The sequence below is a fragment of the Leptidea sinapis genome, chromosome 24 (assembly GCF_905404315.1).
Source record: "Leptidea sinapis chromosome 24, ilLepSina1.1, whole genome shotgun sequence".
Taxonomy (NCBI): domain Eukaryota; kingdom Metazoa; phylum Arthropoda; class Insecta; order Lepidoptera; family Pieridae; genus Leptidea; species Leptidea sinapis.
The window spans coordinates 3,266,688-3,284,372 of NC_066288.1; the positions used below are offsets into that span (position 1 = coordinate 3,266,688).

Here is a 17,685-nt window from a genome sequence, read left to right on the forward strand (position 1 = left end):
CTGGCATTGTACCTGCTATCATCTGTCTCATTCATATACCCTTACGAGATATTTTAGTCAGTAATTAGACACGAACATATTGTTGTGAACATTGAACGGTGTAACAGTGAAGTGTAGAATGTGTGTAGCATGAGGTTCGCGTGTGTAGTTGTCGAGGCGGTCGCGCCGTGCAGGTGAAGTTGTCCCCTGGGTCCCGTGGTCTGGTGTCCCACAAGCTGGCCCGCAGCGGCTCGGAGATGGGAGGCGGCGGGTGGCCGCGCGATGCTCCGGCGCTGCTCAGCACAGCCCTGCTCCTGGGTGGCGGAGGCTCGCTGTCTGACCGGCCTCCTCCTCCGCTCTTCACCATCGACAGCATCCTGGCTCCGCGGCCGCCGCCGCCGCTGCCACCGCTGCAGCTCCACCACTTGGCGCACACTCCCTTCCACAGAGCACACGAATTATTCGGTACGTTTAATTGTAATAGTTGGTTGTGGCCTATCGTTAACTTTTCTGACCCAATATACTTATCGACGGTCACTCACCTTATCCATACACGCTGTCTGTCAATGGGAGGACGTATAGTTTACCAGCGATAGAAGTTTGTATGAAAATTGCAATTCACGCGTTCCAATGATAAGAATGAGTGCGGCGATAAGAATGAGTTATCGGGTATATTGGGACAGCTTCAGATTATTGACAGTAGAAGTTAGTAATTTATCTCGAAATTCTGTCGAAAGCAAAAAACGTTTCCGCTAAGATTTGTCTTAAGCCATCTCCACACGTTTTCATCTCCTGAGGATGCCTCGTGTAGAGGCGAAACACGTGTCGAATTGGCTTAAAAATTTTAGCAGAATTAACTCTCAAGAATTCTTATAACATATGGAGAATAATGATAAAATTTTCTTGCACCCATAGCACAAGCTAAGTATCTTCCTGTACTATTATATCTACCTGTACTATTACATCTTTGGCTATGTGTAGTTCTTTTTATTATTTTGTGTATTGTTTCAATTCAAATTCAAATTCAAATATTTTTATTCAAATCAGGATGTGAGATCACTTATTGAAAGTCAAAAAACTACCACCCATTCCAAAATGAATGCCTCAGGCCTGAGAAGAACGGGCGCAACAAACTCAGCGGGCTTTTTTTTCATCAAAAATATGTTTTACAATTATAGTAACATTCACAAAGTAACAAAGTAACATTGTACAATTAAACTTATTATTTAATATCCTGAGGGCGGTCGCTCCATTCCCAATCTGTGGTATCATTAAGAAAGTCATTTATGTTATAGTAACCTTTACCACACAAACGTTTTTTAACAATTATTTTGAATAACGTAATACTTTTGTTTTGAACATTTTCTGGGATCCTGTTGTGAAAGCATATACATCGCCCCACAAAAGACTTGTTAACTCGACTTAGTCGAGTAGTAGGCATTATAAGCTTATGTCTGTTCCTGGTGTTAACATGGTGTGTTATTATAATTATTATTTATGCTAAAAGTATGAATGGTAGAGGCAAGGAGAATCATCTGTGTATATGAAATAGTGTTCGACAAAATGCATTAAATTAGGGTGGCGCTGCAGTAGCATCAGCGTAAATTTTAAAAGAAGTACCAAATTTAAAATAATACTAATCATTCTAGGTGCACGTTTCCCTATAATATTTCTTTAACAGCCGTTCACAATATACTACTGTCAGTAATTAGCTGTCAATAGTCTGAAGCTGTCCCAATATACCCGATAAGTCATTCTTATCGCCTTATTTTGGGACGCGTGACTTGCAATTTCCATGCAAACTTTATATCGTTGGTAAGCTATACGTGGTCCCATTAACAGACAGCGTGCACGGATAGGGTGAGTTACAGTCGATAAGTTTATTGGAACAGAAAAGTCAACGATAGTTACCTACGATTTTTATCTCAAATAACAGATAGACTGAATATTGGGAACGGCTGTAAGATGATTCTTACTACATTACTTTCTACAACGTAAGTTGATGAAATTGTCATTATTTAACTACTTTAGTCGACAATAATATTATTTTTTTGTACTACTTTTTTGTTGTTTTTGTACTTTTTTGTGTAGGTTATTGGATTGTGTAGGTATTGAATAAATGTATTCAGATTACTAGTGAATAACGAGGATTGTAAGCATATAAACTGTTTTCCACGCAAGAAGAAAATATTGGTTTTGTTACATATATGGCGGGCCGGCAGCCGTGAACTGATATCGCTCAAGGTCGCTGGCATTTAGTGTCGCCTTAAGAAATGATACTCCTTGTCTCTACACTCCATAGCTTAATAAGTCACATAGAGTCAAAGTCAAAAAGATCCTTTTATATTATTTGTTCATAAAGCATAAAATTACATTTCTTTTCAACTGATTGTCCTTGTATATCTATTTAAATAAAATGTTTGGATATATTTCAATTAATGTCTTCTAAGTTTTATTCCTTGATCGTTATCTAAAAAATATTGCATTATCTTTATTTAATATAAAGTTATTAAAGAGACTAGCTAGCACTAGTGCTCAGTCCCTAGCTAGTCTCGAGTAATACCTAACATTATTCAAATTTAAATCCAAGTTTTCTTATACCCTGAATCGCTATTGCAACTTTACCTAAACGTCTTAACCTTTAACATAATGAACATGAAACCTTAGCAATATTTCTTTGGATTGTATTATTCTGAATAATTTATAACAAAACAGTTTGTAAGTAATACAAAATTTAAAACTTTTTCAATGAACTCTTTTCAAAAAACTTTATTTGAGAAAAATGCTTTCGTGGAAGCATTACAAACGTAGGAATTCATGAACATTTGTTCGTTTTAGGTTTTTATAATTTTTATTTAATCTGTTAATTATTTAGTTTGTTATCCAGCTATTATTTGATTACAAATACCTTTAGCAGACAGTTTCACCATACTGGTGTAATAACAGTGCACTTCAGTGGTTGTAATTACATTATCATATCTGTTGCTCCAGATATCAGACATCTACCGCATTTATCACGGGGAGTGCTCAGAGGAGCTGTTCGGGTTGATTCCAGAGGCCGAATTCCACCACCGGACATTACGTGCAAAGTACCATCCGCATCACGTAGACGTCTAGCATTCCACAACCGCGCGTTTTGTTCGAAATTTCTTGCCTCGCACAGCCACTTTGTGGAATCAACTACCGGCGGCGGTCTTCCCGAACAGATACGACTTAGGGACCTTCAAGAAAAAAGCATACTCCCATCTTAAAGGCCGGCAACGCATTTCTTGACACACCTGTTGTTGCGGATGCCCATGGGCGATTGCCTCACCTCTCCCCATCCCGTGAGCCTCTTGCCCGTTCGCCCCCTCTCATATATAAAAAAAAAGGCTCTACTTACGTAAAACTTAGCTGAATGCAATAAAACGCGAACTTGACAATTGCATTAGGCCGTCTTAGCTTAATCTTAGTTTAAGTTCAGCGGTTTCTCTTTCTAGTCGTTCCCTCACGACTGAGGATCATGGTCATCAACAAGTGGTCCACACTTGGAGTGAACTATTTGTTTAGATCGGCTTCTGACCATCGCGACCCTGACGACGGAGCTAAGCCTCGCTGTCCGGGAGTCTTTTATTTGGTCGGTCCATCTGGTAGGAGATCGACCTCGCTTGCCGATTGTTCCCAACTACGATCAATTTCTCCAGGATCTCATAACCCCTTCAGCGGTCAAATGACTATAAAACGAAATCAAAGACTATGCTAAGGTTGCACTCAGCTAAGTTTTACGGAATTAAGTGTGAGCAAAGTTTAATAGATATCAGATATCTATATTCTCAGGGAGACCCTTTGTGCGTGAATTTGTGTTCGGTACCTGCGCCATGCTCGTTTTGTGGTTTTTGTCATTACGACTGTACTATACTGTGGGCAGCTATTTTCTCAGATCATATTTTATACGCCCAGATAGTCCAAAATAAAATTGTGTTATGATAGCTGTGAAAACGTCGAAAAAAATAACATAACCTAACCTCTATTTTGAGCAATTTATGCACACTAACACAAAGTATCATTCAAATCGCGAGTGTGAGACGTAGCTTGTAACGCACACTAAAGTATTATTCCTGACCTGTTCTTATCGGTTGTCTAACGGCAAGACACTATCTAGACGTATTAATTATCTAAGCGACAATCTGAGAGTTGAACAAAGCATACAAGATTTTATAACGATACATCACTCGAACGGTTAGCTCAGTTGGCAGAGCACTGGCACGGAACGCCAGAGGTCGTGGGTTTGAGTCCCGCATCGTTCCCGCATTCATAAAATTTTGTTTTCAAATTTTATTTGTGTATCAATCCTAGAAGTGGGGGTTATCACTTTAAAAACATAACAAATTGTTTAGATTAGTTTAGGTAATTATTTTGCATTAATATAATAAAACTTTCATTGTACGTATGCGATCTGCGCCCTACTTTTAATCTACTTTCTGTAAGTGAAAATAGGAAGGTAGAAATAAGTAGGAAAGCGCCCGAAGGGACCCTCGTCGGAGTTTTATCTCGCCGGGCGTCCCAAGCCGCGCTACTACCATGTCGAGGCGGCTCAACAAACCGAGGGCTTATCTCAATTAAAGTATCTTTTCCTGTACAAAAACACTTCAAAATATAAAAATATCTCGAGGGCTGCATAGACGATAGGGTTTTAGATAGACTTCAACGTTTATTGATTCAGGCGGTTTGCGAATTTCGGTGCGCTTGGTTTTTTTTAAATTGAAATCAAAATATAAGAGGGTTTTACTATCTGTGTGACGAGCATTGGCTTGTGGGTTCATATGACATATACATGAGGCATATATCATAGCATAGTTTGCCAAGATGACAAACACTAATGTCATTAATTTACAATTAATAAATTCCCACGGGACACCGAACGACCATTGTTCTCACATATTTGATTTTAGTGTATGACTCTCCTCAGCATAATAATTTAGGTAACAAGAGTTCTCACATCGATCCAAATTTTAATTATGACGTATGCGCGAAGTTATTTTAAACTGAATAATTCGATAATAATATTCCTTATATTATTAATATTTTAATTGGTTATTCCAGTTGGCTCACACAATTATATCTGTTTAGCTACCTACCTCGTAACAGCTTAAAGTTACAGAACTGATAAATTAAGATTAATTAATGTCTCATGTCCAAGTTACGTCAGTTGGTGCTGGGGCTGCTGCTTCGACTGCCGAAGACAGCAAGCATCGCAAATATGTTGGTCTCGGTGAGTCATACATCTTTAAGCCGTCAGGTGTCGAGACACTTGGCCCGTGGGGCCCAGAGGCGCGCAGAATGTTCAAAATACTATCTTCGCGCCTCGATTAGGCTACTGGAAACCCAAGCGCTGGCAGCTATTTCGGTCAACGGATCAGCCTTGCTATCCAACGCGGTAATGCTGCCAGTATTCTTGGTACGCTTCCACGTAATGATAGTTTTCATTTTATGTAATCGTAGTATTGTAAATATAGTTATAAGATTTGTTTTGTTTGAATAATAAATTAATGTGTTGTTATTTTATATGCAATATATTTTAAGATTGTCTTTATTGTTAAATTTTTACACAAGCTATTTTAATGAATAAGTATTTTTGAAAACCTTTATCGAAAGTCACCATCCATCAGGATTTGCTAACGATATAATTGCATTATGTATAATTACCGATTATTAAAATTCTAACTTCAAAATACATGGCGTGTAATTATTTTTACTTGACCTTTGAATTCGTTCGTTTAAAACTCAGTAATCGCCTATGCTGAAATTCGACAATTTGTAACCCGTCCGATTGACCCCCAAGGAGGACCTCAGGGGTACTTCCCCCCTCCATCTCTGTATGCAATGTCGAAGGGTTATATACTATATTTAAAGGGGTTAATTCTCTTATGGCCTTGACGAATTGGGTCTCTCATTGTTGCATGCAATCAAATGGAAGAAAAATATTTCCTTTTATTTCCTAAAGTTCGTAGAATTTTCACCTTATCCGTTCACGCTGTCTGTCAATGACAGGACGTACAGCTTACCAGCGATAGAAGTTCGTACGGAAATTGCAATTCACGTCGCAATAAAAGGCGATAAGAATGACTTATCGGGTATATTGGGACTTATCGGGTATACTGACAGTAGAAGGTAGTAATTTATCTCGATCTGTAGATATTGGAAACGGCCGTTAAAGGTCAGCATTATTCTTATAAATTTATTCTTGGCAACATGTCCAGTTAACATTACTTACCATTAGGTATCTCGTAAGTTATTCCTTTTATCCATACGTCAGCACGTAAGCAGCCTGGACATGACGTCACAAAGATGGCAGCCGTTACCATTTTCAAAGCGCGGGGATTACAACAGAACTTCATTCACCACGAACATAGTTTCGAAGTCAACCAAAACAAAATTGTGAATTCATGAACTTGTATTTCGATTTAAATACTTACTTAATCCATCAGTTGTAATGTAAGATACTATTATGATATTATATTTACTTTATCTACATTTAACTTCTCATTCGAGATACAAAAACCTTGAGATGCCTTAAAAGCTTTTATATTTCCATCATAAATAGTACCTATGTTGTAATATCGGAGCTGAAGGAAATATGCAAAAATATTCAATTCTTATTTCTACTTGTTATATTTTTAACGGTCGGAGAGGTCGGTGCTCCGTGGACGGGGAATCTCATGCCTTGAGGAGGGCCTTAAGCCGGGATATTCACGGTTCGCCTCGCTTGCTTCATGCTTATTCTAATATACAATGACGTGCACATTTCACCACAGCTCTGTTGTTACTGTAATCTTATACTAAAAAATGAAATCATAAGAAAACTCACGAGGAAATGCAGAAATCAAAAATAACGTGTCACTAGATGTATGTGTACCACATAATATGTGTACCACAACGGCGCCTATTTCTGCTATGAAGCAGTAATGTGTAAGCGTTACTGTGTTGTGATCTGTAAAGGGCGCTGTAGCTAGTGAAATTACTGGACAAATGAGACTTAATATCTTATGTCCCAAGGTGACGAGCGCAATTAAAGTATTTTCGGGATTTTCTTGAATCCTGAGTGGCGCTGCATTGTAATAAAGGCATAAAAGGCACTTATTTTCTCAAAATTGATTCCTTTAGAATTCTTTTTGATGTCATTTCTAATATACTAGATACTACTACCGCTTCGGAAACAAATGGCGCTCTGAGAGAGAATGAGCAGGGCGTCTCAATGATCATCAGCTGAATGAACTACTCGTCTCGTCCGTAATTATCATAAAAAAAAAGAAAAAAAAAGAAATCCCCGAGTATGCGCAATGAGTTCCCGTCGTTGAACCTCCATGCCCACGCCAGTGGAACTAGCTGAGCCATCCTTAAAAGTTAGGCTCTCCAGTAGTGACCACATACGAACACTAGACGTGGAGCAAGGTATAAAGATAAGTAGTGAGTTGAGATTAAGATAAAATCAGTTCAGTAGGTCGCGCGGCGAGGGGTCACCCCGCGCGGTTCGTAGCTAGCGTACATCATGCTCATTGGTCAGGTAATCTTCACAACGTATCGTAATTGGTCAGCTATAATCATAACATATCGTAAACAATCGTGACGACCCTTTTTTTTTGAAGTTATACTTCTTTAGGCGCGTTATGTAAAAGTGATGAGAGTGATATTTTCAGATGCGCGCGTATAGCTGTAACATAATAGTTCTGACGTTTGTGTCATTCGTTATTTTTTTTTTGGTTTCTTCGTCCATTATTAGGACAGGCAAAGGGTTCAAGTACACACAGCCGTATTCATTATTTAATAATTAATTGTCAAAGCCATCTTTGCAAGATTTTAACAAAATTGTTCTTTCTACAAACGTCGAATAGCACGAGAAATAAATTATGTTAATGATTTTTGTTTCGTTAAGCCAAAGAAGTATAACTTCTTGCGTGCATACTTACATAAGTACACACAATTTTTTATTGAAAACGAGGACGAACAAGTTAAGTTAAGTGATCACCGCCACCCACTTCATCTTGCAACACCAGAGGAATCACAGAACATGCGTGGTTCTGTGCCCTTCCCATAATACGACGGGCGGCCCAAACGAGAATGCTCGGGGAGGGATTCTCCGACTCTAGTAGAGCTTACTATACTGGCAACAGTGGATTTATATAGGATCTATTTTCTTAATGTCGTATCTGAAAACCTTCATCTTCGTTCATGCAAGCTTACAATTAGTGTCTGTCGTGATGTGCAAAAAGCGTTCATGCGCGTATACGTTATTATTTTACAATTACCAGAAAAATACTGGTATATCAGTTACTATTACTGAACATGAAGAAAAAAAAAGTCTACAGAAATTTCAATGCACGTATTCACAAAAAAGGACTAAATATTCACAAATTACATGTCATTAATAATTATAAACGACGAACTCAATGATAAGAATCTAAGGATAAAAAAGAAACTATTCAACTATTGATTTTAACAATAAGTAGAAATAATTGGTTAATTTTAGATATAAATTGACTTAAAAAAACGGTGTTTGCCTAATAAAACATCATTGAAAACTTCATCAAGGTGAGATTGATAATACTACGAGACGTGCGATTATGAGCGATACGAACAAGCGTTACATATCTGAACGTGACAGTTGGACTCTCGTTCAATATCCACAAAATAAAGGGCCTAGCGTGTCAAAAGAATTTTCCAATTCCAAAATGCAAGCAAATGTTATGTTATAGAACAACAACGGAGTTAACATTTATGAAAGGAACTTTGCTAATAAGCAAAGGTATGTGTATATTTTACATCTACATATATCTTTTAGATAATTTATACAGCTAGATAGAACAGGCCAGATTTATTACTTTAGTGTGCGTGACAATCTACATTTTACTCTCGCGATTTGTGTGACACTTTTTGTTACTATGTGTGCATTGCTCAAAATAGAAGTTAACAGTAAACCTAAAATTTTTTCAACGTTTTCACAGCTGTCGTAGTTTATCTAGACGTATAAATGAGTTAAGCTATTTCATATAATATTTATATATGTGGCTATTATTCCACTAAACAATATTTGCTGAAACCCGAGAAATGTAATGTAACATACTCATGATGACAGTAGCACAAATAGAGCTAAAGATGTGTTGACATATCATTGATGATATGTGACAGACGTGTTTGGGAAATGTAGAGCTACGCATAGAAGTGGGCCAGGTTTAGTTCAGTACCAAGATTGAAAGAGCTGCATGAAAGGATTAGTTTGTATATTAGGGGGGTACATTAGGACTCTTGAACATAGTGGTCCTCCCACCCCTCTCGGAGACATTGCATTATTACAAAATACCTGGACGGCCGGATTGCTCGGATTTTTAAGAAGGTACAAAACTTGAACAAAAAAATAACTAATAGAACATCTGGATTCGAACCGGGGTCTTCATCTAAGCTATTATAGTCTTGTATATAGTGGCAAAATTTACCTTTGTATTGTAATGTTATTGTAGCAGTTTCTTATTAAAACACGGATAAAACTACATTTTTTAAAATTGAAACCTAGATCGATTTCTCGCCCCCGAAAGTACCTGTATACTAAATTTCATTGAAATCGTTGGAGCCGTTTCCGAGATTCAGATTATATATATATACACGAAAGAGTTGAATCAGCAAACATTGTATTGCCATATAAAGTAATAAGAAAATTAATTATTAAAATTTTTGGGGTATAAAAAATAGATGACGACCGATTCTCAGACTATATAATATTTAGGTTATATAGTTATTTTATAATTATCTAGGCTAATCATTTACGGGTGTGCAAAATATATGTCATCGGGAAACAGCTGTTATATTTCCGAATGTTGGCCAAGAAGTGATTACTTTGTATCATTTAGAAAGAAAGATATATGAAATCTAATTAGTTATATATTTTTAATTATTCTTTCAATTCGATTTCTGAACGACGGGGGACACATCAAAGGAAAAACAATTTTATTGTATATTTTTTTTTCCGATAATTTTCATATTTATTCACCTTTTAAACCTTCCCTGGACTTCCACAAATAATTCAACACCAAAATAAGCCAAATCGGTCCAGCCGTTCTCGAGTTTTAGCGAGACTAACGAATAGAAATTCATTTTTATATATATAGATTGCTCGTGTTTTTTTTTATGGAATAGGAGGACAAACGAGCGTACGGGTCACCTGTTAAGTGATCACCGCCGCCCACAATCTCTTGCAACACCAGAGGAATCACAGGAGCGTTGCCGGCCTTTATTTGTCGTATAAAGATTATAAGCAATTGATGCAGTCTCAAAGTCATACATATGATCTAGCTCGAATCAGGTATAGCAACTACTATATGTAACCATAAACGATATTTGTAGTACAATAAACATACATTATAGTAAAAAGAAAGAAGGTACGCCCTGCCCATTACTGGTTCGTGGGAAAACACAGAATCTGAGCGACACTGCGATTTTAGATTTAGTCTCATTAGTAGTTTCAGTAGCTTCGCCTTCCAACTGAGGTACGAATAGTTCTTCCACACAGCACACTTATACTTAACGGGCAAGAAAAGGTGCCTCTGTGGTATCCATCTATGCTACGTCCTATGCAAATAAACCTCCTATCTTATGAACATCCATAGCTCGACAGGAAACATTCATATTATAAGTTTCGAAAATATAATATTTCTCCAGGCGCCTGGTGGCATAATATCACTACACATATTTCGTATTAAAATAAATTTGGAAACATTCATACTCATAGTCAAAGTCAAAGTCAAAATATTTTATTGACATAAAATCAAAAGACTGTTCGTCAACGTCAATCGCAACAGATACATACATATAAATTACATAAAAGTTTAAACATATTTTCAAAACAATGCAAACCAGTGTAACAACACAAGGCTGAACCATATAATCCATAAAAAACAACTATAATACTATTTATCTACACCCATGCTTTAAATCCTCTATTAAAGTTTCTGAAACAGTTAGCTTATTACCAACATAAAAACACCCAATGTCGTAATAACCATTACATCATCCAAACGAGTGTTGTAATGTTGTACTGAATTTCATAACAACACTCCTTGGTTTTTTTTCGATCCCTTCAAGCACAAAGAGTTTCAACAAACAGCCACATTCTTAATGCTCGATGCGTGATATCTGTATGAATTTCAAAAAAAGAACATTTTCGTTTACGCGCGTTCCACACTACCAGAATGTGGTGCGCTGTAAAAAAAAAGTAGGTTATTCGAAACCCCGCCATTTTTCTTGAAAAAATGAGCGATTCAACGTTTGACAGCACACCGCCGGATATTTTAAACGCTGCAAAGGACATAATATTCATGTGAATTTTAATAATTGCACTATACAAAATGTAAATTACTACTAAAATAAATAGTTATTTCATTATAACTTAGTTTATTTGTATATCATCAGTAATGGATGATATTAGGTTACTACTAGGACTCGCTGTTTTAATGTTAGCAGTAAGCGACTGTTTCAGAATCTTTAAGAGCATTCATATTCTGGGTGTAGATAAAGTCTTGTATGCAACTGTTGATAATTAGGTATTAAAACCCACATTCGTGTTTTAATACCCCTCATTACACAACAGTTGCATAAATAACTATTAATTCCATATTATAATATCGTTTACGTAATCTTCAATACTGTAATAAGCCTTCGACATAAGTCTGCGTTTAATAAAAGATTAAAATTTATTTATTGATAATTCAGATACACTTATTGGTAATTTATTGTAAAATTTAATACTATCGCATGCAAAAGAATTGTTTATTTTACAAAAGGAAGGTGCCAAATTATAAAAAATAATTTGGCACCTTCCGGGATACGATCCTGAGATCCTCAGCTCCGGGTTATCATATTATATATCTGCAATACAGGGCGGATCACGGAAGTATGTTTAGATTTAATTACGAGGAATGAACGACATGGGGCTCCGACTGATTACTTCCACCCCCGCCATATCACGTATAACTAAATATTTTAAAATAAATTGTTCAATTAAGCATGCTTTATTAATAGATGAGCGGCGGTTTGTTTTATTTAAATAAACGTATCGCTTTTGTGTGTTTAACTGTAATGAAACAATCACTAAATGTTTCGGAGAACTTGCCACAAAACATTAGTTAAAACCGCATTCAATTCATGTGCAGTATCTGAGATAAATGTACACAAATAAACATACAAAAATTCTAAAAAGTATTTTGGCCATTACCGTAATACTGACAACGTATAAACAGTGTGATTAAAAAAAAACATTAAAGTATTGTACTGACATGTTAAAAAATTCAAAAAAATTGTTATGGACACCTGCATCCTACCGACTCTCACATACGGCTGTCAAACGTGGACTTCCAATACAAAAATAAAAACAAAACTAGCGACCTGCCAGAAAGCGATGGAAAGGAGTCTGTTGAAAATAAGAAATATTCAAAAGACTAGAATTGACAGTAATAGGGAAAAGGTCAAAACTGATGCTGAGCTCTTGGGTACGCTGTAACACCAAAGTGGCGCTGGGCGAGCGATGAGCGAGAGATGTGGCGAGCTTCATGGACGAAAGATGGACAAATGAAACGACAATTTGGGAATGACTATCTGGCAAAAGAAAATCCGGTTGTGGCCTACTTGAGATAAAAAATTGTAACTATCGTTGACTTTTCTGTCCCAATAAACAAATCGACGGTAACTCATCTTATGGGACACTTATCTTACACTGTCTGTTAATGTGACGACGTATAGCTTACCAGGGATAGAAGTTTGTATGGAAATTGCAACAGTGAACTGGCGATAAGAATGACTTATCGGGTAGATATTGGGACAGCTTCAGATTATTGACAGCTATTTACTGACAGTAGAAGGTAGTAATTTATCTCTGTAGATAGTATATTGGGAACGGCCGTAAGTGATACAGACACAGACGTATGTTAGATGTCAATAAATCTGAAACCTACAGCTTTAAGCTGATCTTAATCATGCAGTAGCCTGTACATTAAATACATCCAAATAATGGATCCAAAAATAGTCGTTTTATTATTTTTGTCTGCTTATTGTGCATGCTTATTTTAGAAATGTCTGAACTAATTTGAATTTGACTGTGCAATTTATATGGCTACTACGCGGACAAATGCGGGCGCCAACCAGCGAATTGATAAAATATCTGAGTACCCTTCATTTTATTACCATGAAATGATACCAGAAGATACCTTTGCCATCAACATATTGCAGGCGCTAAATGTTCTTTTTGTTGTAGATACTCTATAGGTTCCAAGTTTTAATTATCTTGCGGAGTTTGAAATTAGGTTTAAAAGCTAGCTTTATACTTGAATTTACCATAGTTCGCTTTGTTTTGGTAGACGTATTTAGGACATTCTATAAGTTTCTGGATTTCATTAATAATACCTCGTAAGACTATGTTTTATCATAATATTAATTGGTTTTCAAAGTATATTCCTTCACTATTTACACTTTTGCATTCCTTGGTTATAGCATTTATTCCAGTCTTCGCGAGGACCGCCTCGAATGACTTCTTGGAACGTCTCGCCTCTTCAATTTTCAGAAATATTTTTGAGGTCTTAAAAAACTCATTCATTGGCTTAGCTGTCATGACGAAGTGTCATGAACGACAACTTTACGCAAAACTCTGGGCAAGCACGTATTAACATCTCAACCTGCAGTAATCGTCCTTTGATTTTCAAGCGTTACTCTACTGTTAAGTTTAGAATTAGCCGAAAAAAGAAGTAAGCATTTTCTTGCTCTCCAATGCTTCTTTTCTTAAGTTTCAGAGGCATGTTTTCAAGGAGAAAGACCCATTCCTCCGATTGGCTTTTTCTTTCAGATTCACAATAGTACCTACACCCAGATTTCGTCATCAATATTAGGTATATATTACAGCCAATGACAGTCCTCCGTTACATATGTGTTCTTACAAAATTTTTGCACTTGGCTCATACCTCGTACCTAAGACAGTGCGAATTTTTGAATATGTAATTTTTTATCAGTTTAAATCAGTTGGTATCAATATTAGTTTCAGTTGTAGTATTTTTTTTACATTTTTTTTAAAACCCCGAAACGGGGCATACAAGCCGGTCTTGACCCCTACCGACTAAAAACCACATCTAGCTGGTAATTTTTCTTGCTTTTTAGTGGGGATCGTGCAGGCGGTTGTAGCAGTCACCAGATGACCTTCACGAAAATCGTCAAAGAGATTATCACGTCCACGTTGAAACTGACTGAACCAGGAATACACAGAGCTACGAGATAGAACTGCATCACCAAATGCCAATTGAAGCCTCTGGCAACTTTCGTGTTGTCTTTTTATTTTTTTACCTCAGCAAAAATCATGGTGCAAATATTTTTAAATTCATACTGCCATTCTATTTTCATGCCCCAATTTTGACACACAACGAATGATAATCGTATAAACTTATATGTAACCTTAACCTAGGAGGGTTCCATTATCGTATCGTTATTGTTTTTCAAATAATTGTATTACAATCATAGGCGAGTCCAGAAACGTTCAGTATGGTGCTATAGTATTTATTATTTATCCTAATACCACGGATAAAATATAATAATAGCGCAATAAAATATGAAATGATTACGAAAAACTGCACATTTTCAATAGGTCTAAAGAAACGTGTGTGTCTCGGGACGCCCGACCGAAGTGATAACCTTAACTGATCTAATTTCAAATCGTTTAACTTGAGAAAAGCTTAGGTTATTCCTTAAATTTTATGTATATTAATATGGTAATGTAATGAAAGGTTATTTATTAATAAAATCTTTTATTGATTATAAAATATTTTGTATTTTTAGTTACAATTCTTGAATATGTACGTTAGAATTTTGTGTGCGTACGTCATTATTAGTATCCTTATTTAAATCCTATAAAAAACCGATTGGTGAGAGAAGAGGAGCCTGCCTATCGCAGCCGTAGGGAAGCCAGACAGACTAGAGCCGTAACGCGTTACGTTATGAAGTGGAATACCCTCCTATAAGAAGTTATCATTCCAAAAATATTTACCATTTTTGAGTATGCAGACGCTGTCAAATATGAAACAATAATTTTACGAGTTTTATCCTGCCCTGTATTGCGATACATACACAGATGTTTCTGTGGTTATATTGTCCGAGATCTTCCTGTACACTTGCGTCATTCGGGCAATAAATTTTACGTTTAGCTTTATCTCTCCTCTTATTTTATTAAAGTCTCAAGTCATTTGCGATGTCGTACTCTTTTCAATCTTTTTCTTTAAACGGATGATTCTTCTTAATACCTAGAATAGGAAATGCATATAACTATTTTGATTAGTTATTATTATTATTATTGTCTTATCTCTGGGAAAAGGCGTTTCACTGAGTTTTTACGCTCGTCGTGTTACAGGAATATCTCTCTTTCGCATGAAGCTTAACCACTTCAGTCTTTTTTATCTACCAGATACAGCAAACCAACTACTAATACTTTGCATACACCCAATAGATCTCGGTCACCGAGTAACCAGTAGGAGGCCGGCTACATTATGGGTACCAAAACGGCGCCTATTTCTGCCGTGAAGCAGTAATGTGTAAACATTACTATGCTACGGTCTGAAGGGCACCGTAGCTTGTGAAATTACTGGGCAAATGAGACTTACATCTTATGTTTGAAGGTGACGAGCGCGGTTGTAGTGCCAAATAGAATTTTTGGGTCTTTCAAGAATCCTGAGCAGAACTGCATTATAATGGGCAGGGCTTATCAATTACCATCAGCTGAACGTCCTGCTCGTCTACTCCGGTATTTTCATAAAAAAAAATAAACCCTTGGAATTTATTTAAATATATTAATTCTATTGTTTATGTTTGTTTTGTCGGCAGGTGTGAGCAGTGCTGTGACTAACGCCAGTAACTATGCTAACCTCTACAACGGGTACGCGGCCGCCGCACTCGCGGGGCTGTCGGGCCCTCCTCCCAAACGCAAGCGGAGACACCGCACCATCTTCACCGAAGAACAGTTGGAACAACTGGAGAGCACCTTCGACAAGACGCACTACCCGGACGTGGTGCTCAGGGAACAACTTGCTTTGCGAGTTGACCTCAAGGAGGAAAGAGTTGAGGTAGACACTTTTCTATAAATCAAAATCACTTTTTTCATCTAAGTCTTTGGAATGACGCTTATGTCAAAAGGTTTTTTTTCTTATTGCTATTTACCACCACTACGGAAAAGGTTGAGATTTGTACAATATACATAAATCTTATATCTTTAAACGAGCAATTCTAAGTATAATATATAACCTCAATTTCGAAAACGGCTCCAACGATTTATAAAATTTAGTATTCAGGGGAATGGTTTCAATTTAAAAAATGTAGTTTTATCCGTGTTTTAATGAGAAACAGCTACAATAACATAAGAATACCAAGGTAAATTTCACCACTATATGCAAGACTATAATAGCTCAGATTGGGTGATCCGGAATGCAAAAGGCCCTGGTTCGAATCCAGATGTTCAATAAGTTTTTTTTTGTTCAAGTTTTGTACATGTAGTCCACTACTTATACATCACGGATACGTATAATAATAAGTACCAGTAATAATTGTAGTTGAAAACATGAAAAATATGAATGTTCATTCCCGAGTGGATGGACGGATGTTTAATTATGTTAATAATATTATGGTCTGGCACCCACTGTAATGCTATACTTTTGCTTATTTGGGTACAGATCATTTGTCTAAATTGTATCGATGAATATTATAATACTATGACTTGTTAGAGCGCAATTAATAATAATTACGTAACACGACATCATCTAGGACTTAACATTAATGCGTCACATGTATGCATCCATATTACAGGAAATTCTAAGACATATGGGTGATTGATTCCCTAATTAGTTCCAAATTCCCATCAGGATCAAGATTAATAACAACAAGACAATGAGATGGTCATGGGTAGCCATTTTGTAAAATTTGATTTATTTCATGTTGTGGGATAGATTTTAACCTCAGATCATTTATACATCTAGATAGAATATGGCAGCTGTGGAAACGTCGAAAATAATTTACTTTAGAACTAGCCTCTATTTAGAGCAATTCACGCACACTAACACAAAGTGTCATACAAATCGCAAGTGCAAGACGTGGCGTGTCACGCACACTAAACTAATATTCCTGGTCTGTTTTTGTTGGTTGTCGAAGAGACTCTATCTAGACGTATAAATTATGTGAGATTTATTTATTGTTTCCACAGTATTGTAAATGTAAAAAAAAATCACATTTAAATAGTCTACTCAATAATTTTTGTGAAATTTGTAAGGTAGACAACATTCGAGCACTTTAGGAAACAAAGTAAATAAAATGACGTGACAACTTCGGTCCTCGCTAGACTGTTCCAGATCGTGGGTGGCCATGACAAAAAACTGTATTTCGAGTATGTTGAAGAGCTCTTAGTCAACAGTCTAATCTTTCTGATTTTTGCTGCAACTATTAATTTATTATATCAAGCGAAAACTTTGGCTCCAATTTTAAGAATATTTTGTCTCCAATTTTAACACATGAAGAGAGCTAATATAACATTACCTCTACATTAATTTACTTACGTTTTAAGTGCATTTTTTTAAAATGAATAACAGTTGGATTAAGCTTTGTAGGACCTAGGAATGATTTAGATATTATAATTATATTTACACATCATTTCTTACCTCTTGA

At 36.4% G+C, this 17,685-nt stretch overlaps 1 protein-coding gene across 1 annotated transcript; it reads left to right on the forward strand.

Annotated features, from left to right (window-relative positions):
• Positions 1-236: 236 nt before the first annotated feature.
• LOC126971889 (visual system homeobox 1-like) lies at positions 237-16,115 on the forward strand. The gene is made up of 2 exons (XM_050818404.1): positions 237-444; positions 15,859-16,115. The coding sequence occupies exons 1-2, from the start codon at positions 237-239 to the stop codon at positions 16,113-16,115; spliced, it is 465 nt and encodes a 154-aa protein (XP_050674361.1).
• Positions 16,116-17,685: the final 1,570 nt, after the last annotated feature.

Excerpts from the sequence above, each read along its gene's own strand:
- LOC126971889 (XM_050818404.1), top strand. The coding sequence starts at position 237 with ATGGGAGGCGGCGGGTGGCCGCGCGATGCTCCGGCGCTGCTCAGCACA. Across the intron at positions 445-15,858 it reads CAGAGCACACGAATTATTCG|GTGTGAGCAGTGCTGTGACT; the intron begins GTACGTTTAATT and ends TTTTGTCGGCAG.